Source organism: Squalius cephalus (assembly GCF_949319135.1).
Source record: "Squalius cephalus genome assembly, chromosome: 8".
Classification (NCBI taxonomy): Eukaryota; Metazoa; Chordata; class Actinopteri; order Cypriniformes; family Leuciscidae; genus Squalius; species Squalius cephalus.
The window spans coordinates 13,128,639-13,142,517 of record NC_137129.1 but is presented as its reverse complement, the minus strand read 5'-3'; the positions used below and the strand labels follow the sequence as shown (position 1 = coordinate 13,142,517).

At 36.0% G+C, this 13,879-nt stretch overlaps 2 protein-coding genes across 3 annotated transcripts; one reads left to right on the top strand and one right to left on the bottom strand.

Annotated features, from left to right (window-relative positions):
- Positions 1–107: 107 nt before the first annotated feature.
- Positions 108–1,767, bottom strand: polr1h (RNA polymerase I subunit H). 2 transcript variants are annotated; one of them, XM_079880134.1, is made up of 5 exons: positions 1,599–1,767; positions 1,352–1,471; positions 1,006–1,109; positions 782–891; positions 108–244 (listed from the first exon to the last, which is right to left on the bottom strand). In XM_079880134.1, the coding sequence occupies exons 2-5, from the start codon at positions 1,467–1,469 to the stop codon at positions 220–222; spliced, it is 357 nt and encodes a 118-aa protein (XP_079736260.1). In that variant the 5' UTR covers positions 1,470–1,471; positions 1,599–1,767; the 3' UTR covers positions 108–219. The 2 variants fall into 2 exon arrangements, with proteins under 2 accessions (XP_079736260.1, XP_079736261.1); XM_079880135.1 differs by having other exon boundaries at positions 1,635–1,703.
- On the top strand, positions 1,729–13,363 carry ddx39b (DEAD (Asp-Glu-Ala-Asp) box polypeptide 39B; the record flags this gene model as incomplete). Its single annotated transcript, XM_079880133.1, has 11 exons — positions 1,729–1,848; positions 2,763–2,994; positions 3,081–3,208; positions 3,315–3,407; positions 5,697–5,880; positions 6,486–6,604; positions 10,445–10,576; positions 11,802–11,911; positions 12,003–12,147; positions 12,249–12,396; positions 12,790–13,363. The coding sequence occupies 11 exons, from the start codon at positions 1,729–1,731 to the stop codon at positions 12,804–12,806; spliced, it is 1,428 nt and encodes a 475-aa protein (XP_079736259.1). The 3' UTR covers positions 12,807–13,363.
- Between the last annotated feature and the right edge of the window lie 516 nt (positions 13,364–13,879).

The following is a 13,879-nucleotide window of genomic DNA, read 5'->3' as shown; positions in this document are numbered from 1 at the left end:
TTGAGCATGACTTTTTTATTATTATTAATATTATAAACGTAAACTGTATATTATAAATTCCTGCAAAAAATGACTTTCACACATTCGTTTTATTTATTTATTTATTTTTATTATGAATTAACATTGTGGACAAATAAATTGTATTTTTATATTTAATACTATTTAAATTCTGGCAACCAATAACTGTAAAAGACAACAACAGCAGCAAAGGTAATTTTCTCATGAATCCTCCTTTTCTTGGTACCTGTAACAGAGAAATCAAATGAATATATTTTTCTTGTCAGTGCACTGACAGGTAACAATCAGGTAACTTAAAACAATGTATAAACAGCATTAATCGACAACCTGGTACCAGTATAAATGGTTTCATTTAAAAATTATCGCTAAAAGTGCTTAAAAGGGATAGATCACCCAAAAATAAAAATGCTGTCATCATTTACTCACCCTCATGTTGTTCCAAACCTGTATGAGTTTCATTCTTCTGTTGAACACATAAGAAGATATTTTGAAGAATGTTGGTAACCAGACAGTTGACAGTAGCCATTAAGAAGATATTTTGAAGAATGTTGGTAACCCGACAGTTGACGGTAGCCAATAGCCATTGACTTCCATAGTATGGAAGTCAATGGCTACCGTCAACTGTCTGGTTACCAACATTCTTCAAAATATCTTCTTATGTGTTCAATAGAAGAAAAAAACTAAGTGATACTAAGAAACTAAGCGAGTAAGTGACATAACTTTCATTTTTGGGTGAACTGTCCCTTTAAGAGTGCATAATTACCTGCAGTGTATACATGTGAAGAAGACTGTCTGCCCTTCATCTGCCGATCTCATCTGTCTTGTATGATATACCATTCCCTCTTTATTACAGCGAGAACATCTCCTGTCAATCTGATGAAACGTTTGCAGAAAATGAGAAACAAGTGAGAATGTTTATTGGGTGACATTACACAAATAGAACTAATAGTTTTTAAGAATTAATTACTGTATTTTGAAATAACTTACCACTGGCCCCTTTAATTCAGCATCTTCCACGCTGTCACTAGCAATGGAGCTCTGATCCAAAGGATTAAACACCACCGACGACTTAATAACTTGACCTGTGAATTCTGAGAGAGAACCCTTTTCATACATATACATATTTCATACATATGTTTTCATACAAACCAATTTATTGATTTAATCTATTTTTATTTTAATAAAATGTATTTAATTACATATTATTATAATTATTTATTTTACACTGTTTTTCTCAGAACTTTCCCCTAGCGGGCCCCTAAGGGTCACGAATAACAGTTTGAAAACCCCTGCCATAAATGACATTTTATGACATTAAAAAGATCTCTCTTACCTTCAACAGATATTTCAAAAGAGCATCGAGGGCAGGTAATAGTATTTTCCCTGCCAGGCACTGGGAGAATGTTTCCACATTCAGGGCAAAAGTCGAGGTCACCTTTAAAACATGACATTGCTGGAAAAATAAAATGTACAGAGATTTATTTTACACACCTCATCCACAGCGTTCAAAACAGTTAGGACTTCTGTAACTAACACATAAACAAATGTGTCACACGTGTATTCACATAAATAGAACTTACTTATCAAAAGTTCGAATACAATTGTATTAAACTTGCCAGCAGGAAAAGTGTTGCGGTATCTACTCAAGGTTTAATAACAATAATATGATGTCTTCGCTAAAAACTTAAATGTCTCTTCTCAAGGCAGTTCATGCAGTTCCACATGTTGGGTCCTTCATCAAAACACTCTATTCGTCGCTTGTTGATGACGTTGGCGACGTATCCAGCAGCAGGTGTAGAGAAATCCAACTGTTTCATACAGCATTTCGAGGTAACTGCGATTATTTCATACAAAATAAAAATAACAGTCAACACGGGAGATGATAATAGCCTTTATTTTCCGTTAGAAAACACACAGGAATGTTGTGTCATAGTGTATGATTTGGCGCGATGCATAATATCTTGGGCTAAATGGATAAGCTAACGTTACCGCTAATATATTTAATTTTCCTTCGGTTTCACAGACAATAATTCCCAAACTAAAATGCATTAATGAGCTGTTTTAACTAAAAAAAAAAAAAAAAACCTTGCATTGACATATCTTAAAATATGTCAGTGTATTGTTTTGTTTCAAGATGCACACCAGCAATGTGTTTTTCTAAGGCATGTTTATAAAAGCTACTTAAATGTCCTAATTGAACTAAAGTCTAATCCTGGTTTAATCTAAACCCTGTCTGTGAAACCAGGCGATAGTTTCTTAGTTTAAAGCGACCTGTCCCCTTAATTACATGCATTTTAATTAACATAAAACAACAGCTTTGAATAAATTGTAATTTCTAGCTATTGTAAAATCGGAGAATTTGATTTTATTGTTTAATAGTTGTCTTAATTAAGAGTTGTTTATGCTGTGAGTCTGTATATGTTATCAAATCGAATAAAATAACACACACACATTTCTAATTCTAATGTAATTTATGATCATGTTATGGTTATAAATATGTTATCAAATCTAATAATAAATATTTTATAGTATTTAATTTTATTTAGATTTGATAATGTTATTCACAATTTATAAACACAGACATACATAAAACGTCAATTGTGTCAAATAATACACACACACACACACAAAATAGCAGCAGATAATAGTATATATAACAATGATTGACAGGAAGAAGCAGTTACTCCAGCATATTTCATCATATTTTTGCATTTACCGTTGTTTTATTCCTATCTCTCTGCAAGATGACGGAGAACGACGTTGAGAATGAGCTGTTAGACTATGAGGAGGATGAAGTTGATGGTGGTGTTGCTGGGGATACAGGGCTTGGACACAGTGACAGTGTCATATCCATCAGGAAAGAAGGGGTCAAAGGGTCATATGTGTCCATCCACTCCTCAGGATTCAGGGATTTCCTTCTCAAACCAGAACTCCTGAGAGCTATAGTAGACTGTGGCTTTGAGCATCCATCTGAGGGTGAGCAGTTCTACATGTGCTCATATAAAGTCCTTGGATATCAGTTTAAGTTTAGTATGAATATATTTGTGTTTTTCCTCTTTCAGTTCAACATGAATGCATTCCTCAGGCGATCTTGGGGATGGACGTATTATGTCAGGCCAAGTCTGGAATGGGGAAGACGGCTGTCTTTGTGTTGGCCACCCTTCAGCAGCTGGAGCCAGTGACTGGTCAGGTAACAGCTCTCTTTTAAAAGGCTCTGAAAACAAAGAACTAATAAAATGTGCTTTACGTGTTGTTACAATTTGGGGTTGACTTGACCAGTAATTGTTCTCACCCAGGTATCAGTGTTGGTGATGTGTCATACACGAGAGCTGGCGTTCCAGATCAGCAAAGAATATGAGCGCTTCTCCAAATACATGCCTAGTGTCAAGGTAGGAAGATGTTCTATTTGAACCCTTTTCATATTTACACTTCAAGGAGAAGCTTTAATACTGTACCTGTTTTAGAATGACTAATTATGATATATAGCAATTACAAACACTATAAAAATCTGATGAATTAAAATTTTTGGAACAAAACCTAAATAGTTACTGGCCTGGCTCCGCCCTCCTACGTACTTCCGCTCAATTTTCATTTTCCTTCAGTACTCCGTCTGGGTTTGCGGTGTATTCGTGGGTTTTCTCCGGTCAATTTTTTACCGGTCCAATCAGCGAACAGAGGGAGTGGCTGAGAACGATGATGTTGATGTCGTGTGCTAGTTTGAGTTGTTGGGTTACGTCACGACCAAACGTTAGCGATTGGTTATGGCAGATCCACAGTGGCTCTGGGCAGATCCAATAGTTTTAAACTTCAACAGAGTACCCGCCTTCAAGGAAATTAACGCTTGTCAATGGAGAGTGGCTAGACTCTCTGTACAAATGAAATGTAAGAGAGTTTGATAGGACCAGGCAAAATAATTACATCATTAGGTTAGAAATCTTTTTTAATCCCCTTGATGGGAAACTCATTTGCCACCATTACACATCTCAAACAGCTCAAGCAATTAAACATTACAGCACAATCAATCCATACAATAATTACACAGCTTCATTAAAAAAAACTCACTGCAGCAGGAATAAAATACCTTCTAAATCGCTCTGTAGAACACTGAGGCATCCCTAATCTCTCAATAAATTAACTCTTAGGTCCACCAAAAGTACTATATATTGGATGACCTTCATAAGTCAAAATCATTTTTAATTTTGCCCTTGTTCTCTTTTCCACCGAGACCTCAAGTGAATCTGAAGTAAAACCAATAACCGAACCTTGTCATCCATAGTGGAACCACCTCCTCAACAAAGCACTGCATAAAACAAAACACTGGCCAGGATTACCGGATAAAAGACATGAAGAAGCTTCCTACTAATACCAAAAGAACTCATGATTCTTAAAAAGAATTGTGCCTTCTTGAACACAGCCTCACTGTTCTTCTTCCAGTTTAATTTACTGTCCAAATGGACACCAAGATATTTATAAGACTGAACTATCTCTATCTTCTAAAATCAATAATCAACTCTTTGATCTTCTCAACATTCAATTTTAAAATGTTTTCATCACACCATTAATGTAGACAACTGATTCCTACCTGATATGCGGAATGCATATCTCAAACAATTTGACATAATTGTCTGAACTTAATGTAGTACTGTAAAATAATTAACACAACCATCAAATTTGACCAAACTGTACCAAATTTATTTTTGCATACAGCACCAAACATGTCCACCAAATTGCTCACATTTAATGTTATACAAATAACACAGCCTTGCTGCTGTGTCCCCCCCCCCCCCCCCAGCTGATTACTGGAGTTTTTTGTGTGTGCAAATTTCATCAAAAAACACTTAGATCACTTAGACAAAAGTTTCAAAAAGAAAACTAAATTCAAAATGCATAATTTAACCAGTCTGTAAAGGAGTGTAATATTATGTTCAAATACTTCATTTCATTAAAAAAACCTTTACTTAAACACCAGATAAATAATTTCTGTTTGGATGTAGTAAAACGCCCTTAGATGTAGCAGAAAACACCTGGGTCATGCTTGCATTTTCTTCTGTCACTGGCCATAATTCTAACCTTGAAATCGGGATTAGGCATAAAATAATGTCATACATGTGAAAACCGTCTGAAAAAATGAACAAATAGTTCTAACCTGCCTCAGAGGAAGATGGGAATCATGTCTTTGTGGCAGGTTTTCTGGTGATTAAGGGATAGTACAAGACATCTTCTTATAAATGGTTGTCGAAAGCAAAAATGTTATGAAATTCACATATTTTGTAAGAAAGTGTGAAGTTGTAGAGCAAAATAACCACTATTTTTGAAATCAGAAACCCAAAGTTTAGAAGAAACAAGTATTGGATTTCATTCAGCAAATATGATACAGGGCAGTGCTTTTTAAATTACATTTAGAAAAATAGATGAATCTGTTAATTATATATTGATGTGTGACTTTCAATGGTGGAAATGAAATGTTTTTCCATTGTAAAAGATATGTTATTAAACATAATTTTTAATAGCCATTTCAAATATTATGTTAATAATATCATCTAATATCTATGGGTAATTCATACTGATAAATAAAATGTATTAATAAAACGTACACCTATAAATACACCATGTAAATTCAGGAGTTTAATTTCAAAGTTTTCTCAAATGCTTTTGCTCACGCTGTCTCTCTCCCCCAGGTGGCAGTGTTCTTTGGGGGTTTATCTATAAAGAAGGATGAGGAGGTGCTGAAGAGAGAGAGCCCTCATGTGGTGGTGGGAACTCCTGGACGTATTTTAGCTCTGTCTCGCAACAAGAGTCTCAACCTGCGACACATCAAGCACTTCATCCTGGATGAATGTGACAAGATGCTGGAGCAACTTGGTGAGCAATCTCTTTTTGAGACTATGGATGTGTTCAGAATGGAATTTACTTGAATAGTGTGCAGTTCACCGTGTACTGCCTACTTTTCTTTAAAGGGATAGCTGACAAGAGATCAGAGACCATTTCTCCAAACAGAATCTCTCCAGATCCTATAGAACCCTATAGAAAATGATTGGGCTGAACTGAAGAGAAGAAGCGCCAACATGGATCTGGGAATCTGCAGGATCTGGAGAGATTCTGTATGGAGGAATGGTCTCTGATCTCTTGTCAGGTGTTCTCCAAACTCATTAGGCATTATAGGAGAAGACTCAGAGCTGTTATCTTGGAAAAAGGAGGTTGCAGAAAGTATTTAATAAAAGGGAGCAAATAATTGTTCCCAACATGTTTTGGAGAAAAACATTTATTTCATAATGTGATTTTCCCCCCACTTTCAATTCTTTTACTTCAATGAAAAGTTAGATTTTTGCACATTTTTTTTAATAAAATATCAAAAGGATTAACAATGCAGATTTATTTTTTACAGCCATCTTTGATCATATTTACCAAGGGGGCAAATAATTCTGACCAGCACTGTAAATGCATTTTTCTTTTACTGTCCCCTGCAGACATGCGGCGGGATGTCCAGGAAATCTTTCGTATGACCCCTCACGAGAAGCAAGTCATGATGTTCAGTGCTACCCTGAGTAAAGAGATCCGTCCCATCTGTAGAAAGTTCATGCAAGATGTAATTACGCCTCTCCTACTTCTACCATGTCAACAGCTCCTTCCCTTCACAAGACCACCTCATATACACCTGAAAGAGATCCATTTACGGCCTACGTGAGACATCGTAACGCTAAATGCCCCACTCTCCTGCCCGTTTGATAATCACAGACTGTTAACTAATAGAGGCACAGCGAAAAAGATGTTAAGTCCTTAATCCCCGCCTCAGCTGGCAGCGCTGCGTCAGCATTTGGCAAACACAGTCACCCGTCCGTTTGGCCAACAGATATTACACCATCCATCAGGCTCAATCCTCTGTAAATTTAAACAGGTCCTTTAACAACCTTTGCTAAAGTCATGAAGAGTCCATTTAATATATTTTAAACAGAATAAGAGGATGTCTTTAAGGGGAGGATGTAGTGTATCTTCAAATACACTTAAGGGCCATACATCAAAGCATAAACACATCTTTAAATATCATTTAGGGACTTAGTTAATAATGAAAAACTCTTCATTCCAACTCTAACAAAATCCCTCATATTAAAATAATACTTCACTCTCAGTGTCTATTTATCAAGACAAATTACTTTAGTTCCTGTTTGACTGTAATTCCAGCCTGGAGATTTGTCCTCAAATAACCTTTAATTAAAAGAAGCACTTGTTGGAGCTTCATAAATTCTGTTGCCAGCTGCCAGACACTCTCAAGGGGCACAAAACTAAAACTGATAAAGTATCGGTCTTACAAAGCAAGCCAGCTGCTAAAAACTACATTCGATTCACGACAAAGTGGCTCTCCAGGGCTGCAATTAATTACTCTTTAACAAAGCAGACAGCATAATGAAATCATCTGAGGAATAAAGCGAAACAAAAAGATTCAGTCATTGGTGGCATAAATGAGTTCAGGTGGACCAGCCAATGATGGAACAGCTCTTCATCAATCCAGCTGACAGTCTGTGATTAGCACGGTTCCTCATCTGCCCCAAAGAAAAAAGGAAACACTGTCTGTTTCTAAGTTAAAGTCAAGGCAATAAAACTGTCCCGAAACGGAGAAGAAAGCATGCGCGGGTGTGAGGGACAAGACAAGAGAGAGAAAGGGAGGATTAAGCTGCGGAAGACTGGAGCGAGAGGGATGAGATGATGAAGAAACTTAGAGGAGAGAGGAGATATGCGCGGGTGTAGATAGAGACGCACTTGAAGAACCGTTAGGTGGCAAAAAGCAACTGAAAGAGTGACTCAAACAGAAACCATAAATAGTAAAATACAACTTTGCACCTATTAAAAAAATCTGAACGACTTGTGAGGGGCATAAGTGACATGGCTCTACTAAATATTCATGAACAAATTCCTGTTGCACCATAATATACTATAAAATAATGACTCTCAAAACTGATTCAAACATACACTCATTTAGTGAGAGTTACTATACATAAATACTATGCACATTCAGATGCAACCTAATGTAATCCACTGATTTGATAGCTTTATTAGGTTGAAGACAATATAGTAAAAAAAGCTTTAGACACCAGTTCAGCAGCAAATAGAGGATTGATTGACAGGAAGTGATAGATTTGCCTTAACATCTCTAAGGTAAGTGCAAACATGTGTGTTAGACACTAATAAAGGTGGAGTATAGTGCTTATGGTAAGGGCCCAATAGTGATAGAAAATAATTGTGAACTCAGTAACTTTTACTTGGCCACTACTATTTGTTATTCTTCCCACAACCCATGTACATGTGTAGTTTTGTACAGATAGATCAGATTGAGGATGTTCTCTGTATATTTAAGCAATTTGGTGGATGAATTTGGCCTTCTGAATTAATTTGTTAGGACATCCCACTGCTAAATGTTATATAGTGTTGCAGTAACAATGTTAGGTGGTGTATGAGTGTTTAAAGTTAACATGAAATGGCATTTATAACTCGTACTTGCGTAAAGTGACAATTTCCAGGTGAAACAAGAGGGGGGGGGGGGGGATGGGGGGGCAGGACTTGATAGGATGGTAAAAAGTGGACAGACTATACTGGGACGAACTTTGCAATCAACTGAAACACCACCAGAACATGCTTAAAGGGATAGTTCACCCAAAAATGAAAATTCTAATTTACTCACTCACTCTCAAGTTGTTCCAAGCCTGTATGAATTTCTTTCTTTTGCTGAACACAGAAGAAGATATCTTATTGAATATGGGTAACCAAACAGCTGATGGGCCTCTTTGACTTTCATAGAAGTCAACTGTTTGGTTACCCATATTCTTCAAAATGTCCTTTTTTTGTGTGTGTTCAGCAGAAGAAAGAAATACAGAATTTTCATTTTTGGGTGAACTATCACTTTAAGACTAGTATGGTGGCTAAATGTTGAAATGTACCCATTGTAATGCATCTTTTTTCAAATCTGTTATTTATCACCATAACTTACACTAAAAAGCTGCATTACCAGTAGCTTAAAATAATATTAAACAATATATTAAAAAATATTTTCAGTCAGACAAAAGCAACTATTCATATTTTTTAAATGTTACGCAGATGTCCAACTGAAATTGTGGAATCGGAAACTAGATAATGTGATTGTAGATCGGTTTCAACTAGCATGTACACGTTATTCAGACTACATTTGGCCTCTTACTTATGCCTTATTCAGACTTTCTGTCCAAATCCAATTTTTTTTGCATATCTGATTGTAATCGGATTATAATTAGCTAGTGTAAACATGAAATGCAATTTTTACAAATCCGTTTTGAGCTATATTCATATGTGGTTTGAAGTCATATTAATAATAATTGGATTTGGATTGACAGTGTGAAAATAGCCTTATTGACTCAATATCTGTTTGGTTATTTTTAAAATCGCAATAAACCAAGTAGTGGTAGATCTTTTGTTTCGTATAGTGATGCACATCTGAGTAAAACAGATTATCGAAAAAGAAAATGTAGGCTGAGGATATCTATGCATTGTTTTTTGATTGGATCTGAATTGATTGGATCTGCCTCTATCCAATAAAAAAAAAGTCCTATATTTTAATTAAAATTTTGTTTATATAATTTAATAAAAAAAAAAAAAAAATGACAAGGTCAAAAATAATGAATCACATGCACGGATAAAACATTCATAAAAAGATCCATAAGATACATTTGGAAAATAAATTGTGGACTGATGAATCAACCACATTAAGAACAGGAATGTGTATTTGGAATGCAAATATGGTCAGTTTTGATTTCATGTTGACTTTATACTACTTAAAACTCCTTACAACATATCATTTCATGTGATTTCCAAACTGCACATTGTTTGGTAGTTTTACTTTGTGTTTCTCAAAAGATCTGTAGTTTTTGAACGTTTATTTAGAAATTGCAGAGATATGATTTTAGGCTTGAAAATGGTAGCTAAATATAGTCTAGGTCAGCAGGGTAGCATTTATCAACGTGTTTGAGACTGTGTGTGTGTGTGTTGCGTCCTCATTGGCTTGGGATGGGTGGGGAGGGTGAATCTAACCCCCATCCCTTCTCTTGCTTCCCTTTCTCCTGCTGTTTCATAACTCTCCTTTCTAACACCATGTTCTCCTTCTCATTGTCGTCCCCTCCCCCACCACTGTCCTTTGCTAAAATCTTTATACCTCTTTTGTCCTTGTTTTTCTTTGTGTTCTGGTGTCTTTCTTTCCCTGTCCACATCGACACCCATTCCACCCATGCCGTCACTCTGTCATAAAAACCACTTCCTCTTTCTCACCCTTGTAACACTATGATCTGCACCACCCACGTCTTGTCAACTTTCCTGTATGTGTCTTCACACGATCTTAACCCCCTGAACCTGCACACTCCTCTCCCACCCCTCCTCACCTTCCCCCTGCTTCCACTGGTTGTCCTAGCCGATGGAAATTTTTGTGGACGATGAGACCAAGCTGACGCTTCACGGCCTCCAGCAGTACTACGTCAAGCTGAAGGACAACGAGAAGAACAGGAAGCTCTTTGACCTCTTGGATGTGTTGGAGTTCAACCAGGTATCTCGAGAGTCCACCAGGACACACACACAAGTCAAGATCCCTAGCACTGTTTAATCCATTCAAATCGAGAGTGATTCAAAAGAGACCAGGGTTAATCGCTAAAGTTTGCAAATCTATTCAAACCAAAATTTTCCACTGTCTAATAAACATTTGCATACCAATGCAATCTGGTCGTTCACAGGCTGTAATGCAAAATACAATTCATCTCATTTGAATACAGGTTTAGTTAATACAACTTAAATGCAAACTACAACCCTCTGGAATGGAACCATAGAAGTAAACACGGGTATAAGCACGGGTATATTTGTGGCAATAGCCAAAAATACACTGAATGGGTCAAAATGATCGATTTTTCTTTTATGCCAAAAATCATTAGGATATTAAGTAAAGATCATGATCCATGAAGATATTTTGTAAATTTCCTACCGTAAATATACAAAACATTTATTTTAGTGAGTGAACGCAGCACAATCGCGAACATAAATGGACAATTTTAAAGGCGATTTTCTCAATGTTTTGATTTTTTTGCACCATCAGATTCCAGATTTTCTAATAGTTGCATCCTAACATATTTATTTAGCTTTCATGTGATGTATAAATCTCAATTTCAAAAAATTGACCCATGTGACTGTTTTTGTCATCCAGGGTCACATGTGGGATTTAAAATTTTAAACAAGGATATAACTTGATTATATGCAATTTATTTATATATAGTTTGGGGTCGATAACATATTTTAATGTTTTTAAAGTCTCTAATGATCATTAAGGCTGCATTTATATAATGAAATATTATTAAACATTAAAAGTACTGTTTTCTATTTGAATAAATAAAAAAAATAAAAAAATATTCCATGTTTCCTTTGAGGAAACCATGATTTTCAGGATTCTTTGATGAATAGAAAGTTCAAAAGAACAGCATTTATTTGAAATATAAATCGTTAGTGATATTAAAAGAGTTGTTACTGTCATGTTTTATAAACTGAGTTATATATTTAGGCCTATAGATTCACTGTCCACTATTACTTTCTATATTTCTTGTACTTTTGGATGACAATGTTTTTTTGTTTTTTTTTCACCAAGTGAGCTTAAAGATTAACCAATGCTTTGAAAAAGTCAATGGGTGAATTTGTCCACTTGGTTTTAAGTGGTCCATTAAAATTTGTTGTTTCATTTTAATGATGAAAATTGGTTGGTACGGTGTTACAGCTGCTTAGTATTGCAGGTGGTGATCTTCGTTAAATCGGTGCAGCGTTGTATCGCTCTTGCTCAGTTGCTGGTGGAGCAAAATTTCCCTGCCATTGCCATTCATAGAGCAATGCCTCAAGATGAAAGGTAGAAAACATTCACACATTATGCACTTTAATGTTATAGTTAAGATGGTAGGATTTTTGGGGGCTCAGATCACATCTGATTATTATCCCAGACTAGCTCGATATCAGCAATTTAAGGATTTCCAGAGACGAATCCTGGTGGCCACAAACCTGTTTGGCCGAGGTATGGACATCGAAAGAGTCAACATTGCGTTCAACTACGACATGCCTGAAGATTCGGACACATACCTGCATAGGGTCGGTTCAGTTCATGTGACAATGGCTTATGTCAAACAAAACCAAATCATGGGCTGTAAATGGATTCACCTGAACAGCTTTAACTTTTCTCATTCCTTCAGGTTGCGAGAGCCGGCAGGTTTGGAACGAAAGGTCTGGCCATCACCTTTGTGTCAGATGAGACTGACGCACGCACTTTGAACGATGTTCAGGACAGATTTGAGGTGAACATCAGCGAACTTCCAGAGGAGATTGACATCTCGTCGTACAGTGAGTGTTAATATTCCATCTTTACAGGCTGGTTTTAAAGGGTTAATTCACAAAAACATTCAATTCTCTTATGTTTTATTCACCCTCATTTAAAAAAAAAAAAAATCTGTGAACCACAAAAGAAGATATAAGATATAACCACAAAAGATTTCCATTTAAAGAAAGTGAATTGAGAGTGGGGGTGTTGAGGTCCAAAATGAGAACATTTGTATGAGGGAGACCAAATAATGACAGAATTAAAATTTTGGGTGAACTATTTCTTTAATGGAATATTTTGAAATTGTCCAGATTTATTTGTAATGTAATAAAGGGGAAAAAAAGTCAAATGTTTTTTTAATTTGTGCAGTTATGAGCACTTGCGTGATTTTCTCCTTGTGCATCTATTTCTCCTAGTTGAACAAACACGATAAAGATGACAACACAACAGGCAGCAGTTTCTTCAGAGGATGCATGGCATTGTAGCATTTGGTAGCAACTGAGAGTTTTTATTTCATATAGACTGTTATGGTGTTAGTGTATACTTAAAATAAACAGCTCATATCGCAGTGTTATCCTAAATGTGGTGGGTTTCTTAATTCCTCCTGAGTAGTTCAGTTCTGTTTTTGCTTGTTGAAAGGGGAAACAATTATTTTACATTGTTATTATTTTTCCTCTCAATATGAATAATTTCCCGTTTGCCTTATTCAGTTTTAGTTATTTATAATGGAGAGGCATATTTTTTGGTTTTCCATGTGAGGAGTTTTCATCATTGGATTATTACCGGTATAGACCATACAGTTGATTGCATTGATGTAAAATTGTTTGAAAGTTATTAAACATATTAGTAGTATATCCTGAATGCTTGTTACCAGTAAAGTAGGTATAAATGGAGTATAATCAGTGTTCGTTCGATTGCCAGACAAAAGGCCTCTTTGTTTAAACTATCAATGCTTGTTAAACCAAATAAACTATGTTTGTTTAATTTACAGACACTTTGTTTTTCAGTTATTTAAACATTTGTGTTTTTACACTTGGTTCATTGTCAATCGCAAGACTTTTGGCTGATACCTGAACACTCTAAAATGTCCCTTGTTCGTGTGATGGAATTTGTCATCAGCACAGTCCACTGATGGCCATGAGCACCAGCCAGTTTTTTTTGTGTAGTGTGTGTGTGTGCGGGTGATTTGAATGCTTGAAAAAAGGCCGCTAGAATGCATCTGTCCATGCTCACGGTCAAAAGAATAAACTTTGAAAAGCCTAGGCGCTCAGCTCTTGACGAGATGGACTACTAGAACATGGAACATGAAGGGCCTTAACAAAATACACCTGGGCCCAGTTGTTAAAAAATTTGAATCTGGATCAGAATTAGATTTGGAAATCCCATGTTTAGCTAACCAGGATTAGGTAATCCATTTTACTTTTGTGCCGGTTTTTCAAAGCAAAATAGGATTGGATCACCTGATCCAGATTCAGTTTTTCAGATTACCAAATCTGGATCACATTT

What these genes read in the sequence shown, in the direction of transcription:
- polr1h (XM_079880134.1), bottom strand. Translation starts at nt 1,469, where the DNA reads ATGTCATGTTTTAAAGGTGACCTCGACTTTTGCCCTGAATGTGGAAAC. An exon ending in CTGAATTAAAGGGGCCAGTG is followed by an intron (nt 892 to 1,005) that starts GTAAGTTATTTC and finishes ACGTTTCATCAG; the next exon opens with ATTGACAGGAGATGTTCTCG. An exon ending in TTCACATGTATACACTGCAG is followed by an intron (nt 245 to 781) that starts GTAATTATGCAC and finishes TCTCTGTTACAG; the next exon opens with GTACCAAGAAAAGGAGGATT.